Genomic DNA, 13,159 nt, shown 5'->3' with positions numbered 1-13,159 from the left:
AAGGCACAGAAGACCAGAGTCAATGATAATTACTTTGAAATGAAGACAACTGAAACACGACTCTGTGGCAGAGTAGCAGATTGTCAGCGCTTTTGGTAATGGCATATATACTCTCCAGCTGTAGTAAGGCTGGCTCAAGGGCTTTTATAGTCAATAGCTCACTCTAAGTGTTGGGTCTTGGGAAGTTCTCTAGAGTGGTAGCAAATGATCTTGAGATCAGCATCCAACAGAGCCTTCCCTTAGCTGGCCTTATTAAAAATTAATCTAATTACAATCTATGTGTTTGCGATCGATACACTGTGTTAATGCAGTGTTAAGGTTCCTGAGCTGGCACAACTGTTGTGATTAATACGGTAGTTAACCACACTGCTTCGTAGCTACACTATAAGCTTTACATCATGTTCACCTGATGAAATAGGGCAGTGTGAAATGGTCACACATTTAAGTGTAATTTTTCCCATGAAGGTAAAATAGTATTCATCTTTTATACTTGAGGTCATAATGAGTGAGGGTGTGATTACATATATTATATACTGTATATATAAAATGTCTTGTAAGGTGTATGTAGCTTGTATCTACACTTAGTAACCCTGGAAATGTGTCTGTATGTGTATATGTTTTCCTATCACTGTGCATCTGGCAACATGCATCTACAGCAGTTTATCAGACAGCTGGTCTCATCTACCGGAGACAAGCAGCTTGTGCTGCTTTCCATTGATTTAGGAGAAATGCTGTTATCTGTGGAGATATCGGTTTGTCTGTCTGTCTGCCTGTCTGTTTTTGTCTCCTTCTTGTATCTGCATGTTGGATACAACTGATATTGACACTTTTTTTTTCCTTTCCTAGGCTTTCCCAATGAGCCTGCAGCTGAAATTGCTCTGAACACAGTAAAGAACTGGATCGAAGACAATCCTGATAAGGTAGGACATGCCGGGATAATGCATGTTCAAAACAAATAGATGTCAATCTGAATCCACTTATCCATTTGTGGAGGCACTGTCTTTTTTTTGTTTTGTTTTGTTTTTTTTGCTTTTGTTGATTTGCTGTGAGTGGAGAAGATTGGAGCACCGCAGACACACAGAACACTAATTCTCATGCATCTCCGCCTCTGACAGACATCTTATCCACCTGCATCACTTGATCAACCATTTAGTTTGTGGTCTGCATGCATATCAAATTAAAAGCCAGTCTGAGACTAATCAGGCCTTAAATGGTCTGTTGACTGTTTAATTGGTCTATGCTGGGGAGAGCTATTAAACCCAGAAGAACATAAACACATCAGATGAAATAATCAGAAATTGGTTTTTGTATTAGATCAATTATAATTATGCCTTCCATGGACTGATGGCTCAAATAGTCTGGAAATGCCCAGTCATTCATGCTTGATAATCTGTTGTACCGCTACAATTTATTTGGTGAAAAACATGTAAAACTCAGTCATCTTAAGTGAAAAGCATGAGGAATTGCATAATCTGACAAACAGACGATCATCTTCAATTTCAGTTATTAGGTTAGTAGCAAAATAGTAATTATTTGAAATGACCATCACAAAGAGGCATAATATTGTATATCCATCTCCCCTGTGGGAAACTAAAATGGATGTGGACATTTTAATTTCAAAGCCACTTTTACTGAAGATTGAACCTTATGCTGTTGTAAAGGTCTTGACCACAGAGAAGCCAGCATTACCACCGTATTACCCAGGCAGTGAGGAAAACAAACAGTGGTGTGCTTCTTAAGCTACTACTTCACATTGATTTCTATATGGCCATGAACTGATTATCAAGTATTACTCTGAGGCTGTTAAGATACTGTTTTGCGTTTCACCCAGTGTGTCAGTGCCTTTATGACTGTCTTACAGTGTGTCAGCACTAATTAACCAAGTGAAACTCCATATAAACCTCTTGTGATGACCAAATTAAAGCCATTTGGAACTGTTATACAAGTAATTATGACTTAGTTGCTGCTTAGCAGCATTATTATGTATGACATTCATTAAAATAGATATTCATCACCTCAATATATTTTCAATATAAGTTCAACGTGATGAAATTTTGTCCAGTTGTCAGGAGGCTGTTTCAGACTGTATAGGGCATTTATCAGTCTGTGAGTCAGTGAGTGATGGTAACCTCTGGGGGTCATCTCTGTTTACTGTGGCACTGTTTATATCTGTCACCGTAGATTGAGGTGTTTTATAAAGCTCACAGCTTGATGTGCCACAACATCCCTTAGCTGGTGTTATGGATGTTGTGAACAGGCAGCCAAATGATACCGAGCTGCTGGATTACTTTGCAGCTGATGTGCTATGTTTGCGGGACTTGTTCTCTGCCTGATGATTGCTGTAACATGTTCTTGGGGAATCCATCAACACTCTGACATAAAGAAGGTTTTATGTAGCTTATTGCTGACTGTAAATAAGAAGCTAATGTGCAAAGCTGACTTTTGTGGTTGTGTTGTTCCACATCCAGGATTGCTACCTGCCTTATGGAGGCTGCACTGTTGCACATAAAGAGACAATTTTGTGATGAACTGGCTGATAGCAATCTCTAGTGTAGGCAGATTAAGTAGAGAAGATTACAATTCATGGAGAGGGGTTGACATCTACGGAGGCTTCCCTAAACACTTTTTGGCAAAGCTCTGTGAGCACAAGCAGTGGATCCTAAACTCTAACTAGACCAAGAGTGAGTAAGCTTTTAACGAGATCAGAGAGAATAAAGTGATACATTTTACCCAGAAGCACAGCAGTATTTCCCTTACACTAGAAAGTCTTCCAATCAAACCACAAAACAACACTCTCTGTTGCAGGAGGTCTCCCCCCCAATTAGTGCTTAGTTACTCGTGGTGCATTCAGAAACAGTTTTTTCTAAAAGGGTACATGATGTAAAAAATATTATTTGATAAGTCATGTCAGTTTAGTTTTTGCCAGACAGACATGAAGGATTCTAGCAGAATTCAAATTCATATGTCTAATAGAATTTCATAATGAATGAAGGAGCGGCATGATGTCCTCCCTGTTAGCTGTGTTAGTATTTTGTTGCAGATTAAATGTGAAGATGTAAGCCCCCCCCTGCTCTGTTTGGTGTGCTTAGACATGCAATTTATCCTTGCAGCATTTTCTCGATTGACAGTGTCAACATGATTGATAACTGACATGTGTCTATTTCAGGCTCTGTGTCAAATTGTTAGCAGAGAATTGTTCTTCTGCTCTTAGAGTTGACTTACAGTCAATAAAGACATTCTAAATAAAAGGTTGCAGGTTTTTGGACACATTGCTTTTTGCTTTTCTTTTTTTTTCATTTTCTCAACCTCACTTCACAGTCAATCTCAAAGTAATGAGATATTGTTTGCTATACCATCAAAAGGCTAGCATAAGTTCAGCTTTGCTACAGTAGTTCATATCACAGATTGCACACAGTTTTGCAGACTCCAAAGAAAGAGCGAGAATGAGAGGACTGAAGCCCAGTTTATCATGCATGGAACAATAGGACTAGATTGCTCCGCTCGTTCACCTCCAGCTCTGTGCACTTGGTCCTGAAGAGCCAGTGTTGTGGGTGTCCGCAGAGACGAGTCATTTCAGGGCCATGATAAGGGCTCTGCTTTGGGGAAGATACTGTGCTTTTGTGGCTGAATTTCAGCACAATGGCCTGGCTGAGGATCTAACACACTGGAGTGGCAGAGCGCAGGCTACAGCCCCCCACGGCAACCCCCTCCATGGACACACAAGTTCTAACATGATAGTATTGTCTGTGTATGTCCAGCTGCTTCTGCGTTGTTGAGTTACATGTGAATCTGGTAGGTTGTAGTCACACGCACGGCAATTGGACTGCTATTGTCTACTGATTGAAATGTGCAGACAAGGGGGCCTGAGGTCTGAGGGCACTCGCATCAAATAGCAGAGGACTTTGTGTGCATACAGTACAGTGTGAATGTGTGTGTGCAAGACGGGGAGAGAGGATAGAATTTGAAAAAAAAAAGGGGGGGGGACACTATGTGATTGATTAGCAGTGAGTTTATCTCCAGGGCCAGCACACTGTAGCCCTGATGCACTCACCAGCACACAAAGGGCACCAATGTCAGCGTGAAATTCACTCTTTAAAAGTACCTAGGCTTCCATTGTGGTAGAATAAACAGCCTCACTGTGGCCAGGGAGAGCAGATCCTTTAATCTAGAGAGACTTGAGTGCAGGAATGATCCTTCAGATCACAATAGATGAAAGAGTAAGGGAGGTCAGCCTCTGCTTCCCTGTATCCTCCACACGAATAAATGAAATAGAATATGGGGCTATGTGTAAACAACAGACCAGAAGGCTCTAATCTCTTCAAAAATGCATAAGGGTTTGCAGATACAGAGGCAATGTCAACCCAACACAACCCGTTCTCCATATGGTATTGGAGCAGTTTTCCCCCCTGCTCACTGCACACTCGCCCCTCCACTCATCTGGCTTTGGTTTATTTCTCATTTTCAGATCTAATTTGGTTTAATTCAGGCTTACATAGGTTTAATCTGCAGATGAAAAATGTGGTCTGGCACTTTATTTGGCTGCCACGGATGTGCTCTGGATGGCCAAGCTTTTTAATGAAGCGTTTCGAGGGCCCAGCAGCCCGGCATCACTGCCACAGTCTGAACACTTGAGACAGATTGCGAGTCTGTAATAAGCTCTGCTGCGCTGTGCTGCTCAGGACAAAATTGATGTGTAGAGATTTCACCTTTCACCATCACTCTGGTTTGGGCTTTAGTATTAAGCACTCCACCGTGCCCATGATGCTCCCAAAACAGGTGTTTACATCCCTTTTCCTGTTCTGTGAATGATCTGTTTACCTTACCAGCGTTTGTCATTTAAGACGCCTGATAATAATTCCATTTCAGACCAGTGCCGGAGACTTAACAGTGATTTGTGACAAATGTCAAGTGGCTATTAGGAATAAATACAGTATGGTGTACAGTATGTTTTGTATGAATGTGTTTTTCTGTGTGAATGGATATCATTTTAGGTGGCTGTCTGGGTCTTGGCAGATGGAGCTATAATATGACAACATTGAGGCATTCATTGTCATTCAGCTGAATAAGATGGATGGTTGCCGTTATCATGGGTATATTGTGCACTTCACCTTTAGAAAATGTGAATTACATTTTTGTGCATTGTGATCTCAGCCATGCTAAGTGTATGGTAAACCACATATTTGCTTACCTCTGCTTGTTTATCACCTACGATACACAGTGGTTAAAATGATGATGAATTGCCTCAGAGGACACAAAGAGAATAGAGAGCCAAAGTCCCACCATTTTTTCAAGTTAGCCTCTGTCCATTAGCCCCATCCAGAGTATTTGCCTCTAGAATATTTCTTTAATTTCTAAAAGGTTTAAACATGATTGTGCATGTTAAAGTGGTATCTTCTACTTTAGACAGTAAAAATTTAAGCACATCTCCTCATTTTAACCAAAGAAAAAGTGTTATATGATAGTGATTTGTTAGTATTCAGCAATATTTCTCATAAGGTTTTGATAGCAACTCATGGAAGTTGAGAGCTACAATACTTTTAGCAGACTGGAAAGATGTATGCAAACAGCCCACTCATGTTCCAGCACATCCTTATATACAGCAGTTCTGGTCCGAGGCTCTTACGCAGTTAGACAAAATCTTTAAATGCTCCTTTCAGCTGTGTGCTAAGACGTGCTGGGCATTAATGATGAGTTACCATGGAAATCTGGGGCACTGATTTACTGCATATTGTATTGCAGTACACCCAAAAATGTATATTGAGTCTCTGGATTACAGATCAATTTCGGGCTTTTTCATCAGCTCTGAAGGACAAACCTTTCTTACATCAGAAGTCTAGGACTCGCACTGGGACTCCATGAGCACTGAGAGGACCCAGTGACTGATTTTTGAGCAAAGGGATCAAGCCTGGCAAAAAGACTTGAATCTGTAGAAACCATAATATCTGGTGTATGTCATTGGGAGCTATAGAGCTGCAACTACGGATTATTTTTATTATTGATGAATCTGTAGATTGTTTTCTTTATTAACTGATTGTTCCATAAGATGTCAGAAAATAGTAAAAAAAAAAAATACCCATCACAATTTCCTAAAGCCCAAGTTGATATATTCAAATCACTTGTTCTGTCTGACCAATGGTGCAAAACCAAAAGATGTTAAATTTAAGACCATAGATTACAACAAAATCTTCAAATATTCACATCTGAGAAGCAAGAATGTTTGGTGTTGTTGTTTAGAAATGACTTAATAATAATAATTTATGATCAAAATACTTGCTGATTAAACCTCTTATGATTTATAAATCAATTGATTAATCCTTTCACCTGTAGGGACTTGAATACTTGAATACTGTATATACATTCAAATATGAATTGTAATGTAATAGTAATTCAATGTTCGGATGACAAGAAGCTCCTTCCTTTCCTTATGTATTTTATTAGTAGTAGTGTTATTATTTTTCTTTTATACATTTATAAATTCCCTCTTTGCAACCACTCAAAAAATATGACAAAAGGCAAATAAAATGATCATTACTTTATCTTCAGTAAAATAACAAGGGCTTTAAATTTTACCATCCAATGGATCCCTGTTTAGTTAGAATATGAACAGAAAACCCCAGTAACACATCTTAGTTCAAAGCGATCAAAGAAAACCTTTGTGGGAAAATACTTTGAGCGCCAAAAGTTACTGGAATAGAGTGGAGCGGTATTCCAGCTCTCTGTGGCTGCATTGCCTCCTCGTGCTGTTTTCATTGTCTAGTATCCAGTGAAAAGACTTTGCCAAGTGTTGCATCTGCAGCCGAGAGAGGCACAAATTTGCTCCGTGCATGCCTCAAGGACGCTGATGTGCCGCTGATGGTTTGTGCAACTGGCATGGTGTTCAAAGCCAGCACTGGTCTTTTGAAGTCAGTGTCTAGCCCCTTTGAATCGTTTGCTGTGACTGAGAGCATCAGGGAGATATGGCCTGATCAGGAGCTGAGAGCATGACTAAACACTCGGCTCTGCTTCCACATACTGTACTGTCTCGTGTGGATGGAGATGTACAGTTTGACCTGAGAGAACTATTCTCTCTCCAAACCCCTCTGTCAGACACCTGCAGATTTGGCTGCAGAAATGCTTTAGAGAGAGTGTGTGAATGCCTTATTAGTTTTCTCTGTCAGAGAATTACTTTTCTGGCACCAATGCTAATGCATGGCATGTAGTCTAATACATTAGTGGCAGCCATTTGGCCCAAGGCAGTAGAATGGGGATTTTATGGCTTTTATGATCTGAGGATTTTATTATCTGCCTCACTCTGGATAATATGATGTGTGCTCTTTGATTCCCTTGACCTCAGGTTGGTGTAGTTAAATACTACTAGTTTCAGTGTTTAAATAGATTTAGATGATATGGATCCAATTTCTGAATTGGCACTAGTGGAAGTTATTTCTTAAATGTTTAACTTTTCGCAATTTACGTTATCTGCAGAGGCAAAGAGGTTTTGATTAAGTGCTTGTGCTGTCAAAGATAAAGAAAAGTTTATCATAAGCAGCAAATGCTACAGTATTTTCAATGTTTATCTAAACGGTTTGATTGAGCTCTTGCCTTCAGAGAGAAATCCTCTCCACACGAACGGGGATTAAGCCTATCATCTCTCTATCTTGTCCAAAGACCAAGGTGCTGCTTTACTCCTGGTAATTGCAGAATGATCACCCTATTCTGTGATGTAAGGTGACTTTGAATTTTCGGTTCTGAGGAGAATGAATTGAATGTTTGGTTAATGCTCGGTACCCATGTGGAGTGAGAAGAGTAAAGAATTGAATACATGAAATTCTGCTTGTGGGATTGATTACATCTCTCTCTCGGAAAGGGGATAAATTATTGAAAAGTTGTTTGTGATAACAACAAATGAAGTTGTAAATGTAATTGCTATGGCTGTTATTGAGGATTACAGTGCCAGCTAACAAGAAACAAATACTGCCTTATGAGATATTAGGGGTATGCATAATTTGTCTGTATGGGTAATAGAGATCACTGGCATTTGTTTAGGACTATGTAAAACACTTTTTCGTGGTGAGAAAGACCTTGATGTTCAGTTGTACACATGCACTGAGCCCACCAATAAATACGGCCCACCACACACTAACACATGGACACTGAGATATGATGCCCTCTGAGTTCAGCTCTCCCCGTTCATACAGATACTGTAGTCCCACCTCCATGCTTACTGTGCTGGAACAAGCTATCTTAATGACATGCTAATTGATTTAGTGTAGCACAGATAGCGGTAGGCTGGCACACCGTGATAAAGCAAGAGCGGGTCGAGCTATTGGTTCAGAAGAGGACAGGAGACTCATCAAACTCCAACCAGCTCATTCACTCTATTTGAACACAATTTTACAGTGCAGTACCCCATGCTGAAGCATAGAGACCTTAACTGTGAAGGTGTGTGGGTTTTGTGTGTTCAAACTGTGTAATGTCTGGTCTTGTAAATACAGTAAGTGACCCAGGAAGCCATTTTAAAGACGCGTTTAGACAACACCAAAAAAAAAAAAAAAACCCCTCTGCTGTGTTGTCACAAGAATGCTCATCACGGCCATTAATTATGTAGTCTATCTATGGCCTGCAGGAACAGATAGTGAATGAAAAACATTATGACCACTCCACTACCCTCTCACTCACTTGTGCTGAGCCATAAAGTCTGGGACGCACAAATAACCTTGGTTAGCATCAGCATTGTAATGAGCTGCTTATTGAATTTTGTATTGAATTCTTTATCAAAGGTATTACTAGCTCTCCACAATTGTAAGGAATAAATGTTATAAATAACCTAATATTGAAGAACTTAAGTCAGAGATTGGCATTATTTGTATTCTCTGTACGATAGGTAAACTTAACATTAGGCTGCAAATCTCAGCATGTAGAGTAGTTACATTTCATCCTGGCTGATGCATTCTGCAAGGTGGGAGTATCTGAAATGTTTTGGCATTTAGCAGAGCAACAGCTAAATAGGCAGATAAGTCACAGGTTTTACCTTTCATTCACACTGTGAGCAACAAATTACCAGAAATCCATGAAATTTACAGCTTAGTGACCAGGAAAACATGTTTGACATAGTAGTATTCAGCAAGCTTGTTAGATAAAAGGTTTGCTGCATCAGTCATCTCATGTCAATGCTTTCTTGTTTTTTCACGCACAAAAAAAGTGGTATCTAACCGGCATCTGCAGAATGGATGAGAGGTTGAATGCAGTCCCAGCTTTCCAGTTCTCTTGAGCATTTATTTACAAGATTACGAAGAAGAAATATTTCAAATATAAAGCTGAGGATTATTAGTGTAGTGTGTACTGTTTGGGCTACATGTGGGGTAATGTACTGTAACATAACAAAAGGCAATACTGTATCTAAGCAGCCAGAAATGCTTGACCTTCCTGTTCTGAAATCTGTAGTTGCCTCTTGCACTATTGGCCAGGGGTCATTATCGGCCACCCCATGAGCAAACTTGCTTACAGTGTGAATATTGTGAGTATTAGTACATATGCAAGACTTCCCGGTGCTACTGATGTTGTAGGGTTGAGGCTCGGTTCAGGGAGGAGGGGAGGAGACCACCGCAGTGATTACTTTAGCTGTTGCTGTGTGATTGCACGGTCTCTGGCATGTGATTAGGGGGAATGGGTCGTATCTCTCACCATCTCAAAGGGGGATCAAATCAGCCTCAAAGCCTGGCTTCAGGCAGTGGTGCATTTGAAAGTCAATGTTTTATTTCTAAGCATAAATTACTTGATCGGGGCACTTTTTTGCCCAAGGTTGTATTCAGAATTAAGGTCTGCCACAGTTAGAGAGGTTGATAGAGGGTGTAATGTTAGCATATGTCATGTCATACTTCAAGTCAATAGGTCGTATTCCTGCATGAATTTCAAAACTGCCCAGAATTACACAACTGGCTGAACAAACACTGTTGACTGTGCTCTTTGTCATCTTGCTGTTCACTAGAAATACCACCCATAAGTCCACACTGAACTACATCATTTGCTATTAACCTTTGCCATAGTGTTTGTAAAAACCAGCAGTGTGAAAACTCTTCAAGAGGAAGATGCTCATATTTCCAGTGATGCCCAATTGATCCAGTGAACCATGAAAGGGTGTAAATGCTCTTCAAAGTTGTGTTAAAGGTTGAAGCCGTGGTTCCATTCGAATCATGCTGAGTTCTGAAGAGCTAATCCCCCATGCAGTTTGTCTTTTCTATGAGAGTTTTCTTTAGAGCTGCAGGAAGAGAGATGTTTAAAGCTGTGGGTCAATGTGTGTTACCAGGTGTGATCATGGAAGGATATTGGCAAGACTATCTCTCACAGCCACCCCCTCTGTCTAGCAAAGCCCCTTAATTATGTCATTGTTTGACTGTTACCTTTTACTTCACTGATAAATGATCTCCGTAGTGCTGATTGACAAGGGCGTCTGTCTCTGTGGGGCACAGCCAGCACAGTAGGAGTGGTACATGTTGTAACTCAACAGGGCTTCGGAGATAAGCCTGGGCACTGAGGTCAGCTACATGGTAGAGAAAGATGATGGACACAACAGGAGGCATTTGCTGTGAGGAGGCTGTAGGGTTAGAATTTGGACATCAGATGCTTCTGTGCGTAACACCTCCGCTAAGTTTTCTCTAGTCTTGAGAATAAATATCTTGTCTGAGGACATAAAGATAAGATCATTGAAAAAAGAGACCCTTTCATCTCTGTGAATTGTAATATTAACTGTACAGAGGAGGTGAGGACGGTAAAGTTGTGGGCAGGTGTGACAGGGCGTAGAGACAACCAAGTGTGTTTATGCCGCATTACTATGCAAATGCAAAAAAAAATTAAGCAAAGCGGCTTACTTTTTCTGATGTTTATAACGGCTGTGTGTGTTAACAGCGTGACCCAAACTTGAACTTTTATCAGAGCTGTCTCCTCTTTGCCTTGTGCAACGTTGCTGGGGCTGGACACTATCTGCTGGCCTGCTGTATCCCCAGGCTGTCTGAGGTAATCAAAGGAGGGCAGCATTAATTGCTTGACCCTGGCAAGAAGGCAGGTGGTCTAGGATGGGTCATCACCTGCCTGGGGAAAGGGCGCCCCTCATCCTCTCATCGCCCAGCCCTTCCCTTCTTTCTTTCCCTTCACCTTCTGCCACGACCAAGCACCAGGAAGTTACGGTCCATTCTCTCGAGGGGTGCTGCAAAGTCACCTCAGCCAAATGCTCACGCTTAATTGCCAAGTGGCAATGCATCTAACTTCAAAGAGCAATAACATTCCATTTGAAATAATAGCTGGGATTGGAATTGGGTCTGCCCGCTTTCCATAAACCTATTTCAGACAATGGTCCCTTTCCTATTACACTACACAATGTCTGTCTCCATACCCCGGCATAAACATCTTAGAAGGTGCTGTTCCAGGAAGGGCAGGGGTTTGTCTGACTTATGGCTGATACATTCATCAAGCTCATGCCAAGCCAATATCACACTGTCAGAAGGGAGCATGTGGCATTCTATCACCATGAGGGGCTGTGACAGAACAAGTCCTTTTCCATTACACTCTCTCAAGGCAATCTCTGATATTGCCTCTCTGCTCCTCTGTAATGCTGTTTATTTCAGTTGTTTGCACTGGTGTATTCCATATTGCCGGGTTTCGCTCTCTGGGCACTAATCAGTGTGAACCTAACTGAATTTGAGCATTACTATGTCAGTATTGCATTGAGGAGCGGAGAGCTGCTCCGTTCATTTTTTTTCCAAATAGCTGACCCAAACCTATGTACTTTATTTATTGTTAAGCCTATATTTCACAGTGTGAAATATTTTAATGGAGTAATAAACTGTATTTCAATTTTAAATCAATAAACAGGCCACATAAATTGTGCACACTCACCTGCTTTCTCATTACAGGCAGACTGCTGTGCAGGGCTCAAGGTTCTTCGATCTGCCCAAATTCCTCTTTCTCATTTAATGGGCTAACAAAGGTTTCTTCCTCCTTATCCCAAACATATTAAAGAGAGCAGTTGATGTGCCAAACCGTTTCCTATCACTCTGTATTCTCTGTGTTTCCTATTTTTTATTCAGCGGAGGCCGTTAAAGAGCTGTCGTCCTGTAGAGTGGTCCCCAGTACGCTCCTGTGTTCTCCTCGCCTGGAGCACTGAATTACTATTTATGTGCTGAACTTTGACAGTACACCAGAATCTGTCCCTGCTCAACCAGCATAGCTAAAGCAGTGTTGCTATGAAGTTTTACTTGTCTTCTGCTTCTATGACTTCCTCTTGGCTAAGCAAAAGATGGAGTGGACAGGAGTGGTGTAAAGTAAAGTGTATCAGAGTCTGTGTCTTGCAGACACTGCACAACGGAGACAAAAAATGATCTATTTTTGATACACCTTCCAAATCCCTTTTCTGTTTTTTGATGATTTTTGAATCTGGTGTCCAGTATAAATTCTTCAAGCAAAACAAATCAATGAGATTTGTGCCCATTTTTTAATCGCTGTTAACAGTCTCTCCTGAGTGCTAAAATGAAAATGAACCCCTTCATGAAGTCATCGGATTAGATTTGTTCACAGTTATGGGATAAAAAGCACTCTCAGTCTGTAATGGGAACACCACAGATAGAGTTTTTCATAAAAGCTTTGATGGACATCAAATCTAATCTGAAGGATACAGAGCCAAAGTTTTCTGGCAAATCTGGTACGATTTTCTGCCTTTGATGCATAGTAATTCTGCATTCGCATCTGAAGAGGGCAAACCTCAAACTGAGCAGACACGATTTTCTCAAAGAATGAGGTTATACTGCAGACATTCATTCTCCAATGGGAACTCTATTGATTATCTCATGTCTGTCTGGCTCTGGGATTTTTCAGCACTTTCATGGCAGAGTTTTCTGCCAGATATTTGTCCTTACTCATAAAACCCAGAAAGTTCATGTTGTAAGCTGAACGTCGATTGCCTTTTCCTTGTTGCTGGGAGCCTTTATTGCGAGATGGCACAATGCCATATTTTTATCCAACTGTCTCATAAATTTCGGAAATGTCACAAAAAATAAAATGTAAATGAGATTAATTCCCCTCAGCTGCGTTAAAGAGAATAAATAGGCCCCTTAAATATCAGAAAATCGCAACCATGTGAAGAAGAAGTCTTTGAAGAAAGTATTCTATTAATTGCATTGGGAAAGCT

General features: G+C 40.7%; 1 protein-coding gene across 6 annotated transcripts in view; it reads left to right on the top strand.

The window, feature by feature from the left end:
• The window catches only part of macrod2 (mono-ADP ribosylhydrolase 2), a 423,644-nt gene that overhangs the window by 326,395 nt on the left and 84,090 nt on the right, over positions 1-13,159 (top strand). For all 6 annotated transcript variants that reach the window (XM_042432917.1, XM_042432916.1, XM_042432915.1 and 3 more), the window contains exon 8: positions 847-920. In XM_042432917.1, coding sequence (XP_042288851.1) covers positions 847-920 — 74 coding nt within the window. The remainder of the gene's footprint in view (positions 1-846; positions 921-13,159) is intronic.

This window comes from Thunnus maccoyii, chromosome 14 (genome assembly GCF_910596095.1).
Source record: "Thunnus maccoyii chromosome 14, fThuMac1.1, whole genome shotgun sequence".
NCBI lineage: Eukaryota > Metazoa > Chordata > Actinopteri > Scombriformes > Scombridae > Thunnus > Thunnus maccoyii.
The sequence above is the reverse complement of the archived record's forward strand: the minus strand, read 5'-3'. Positions and strand labels throughout refer to the sequence as shown.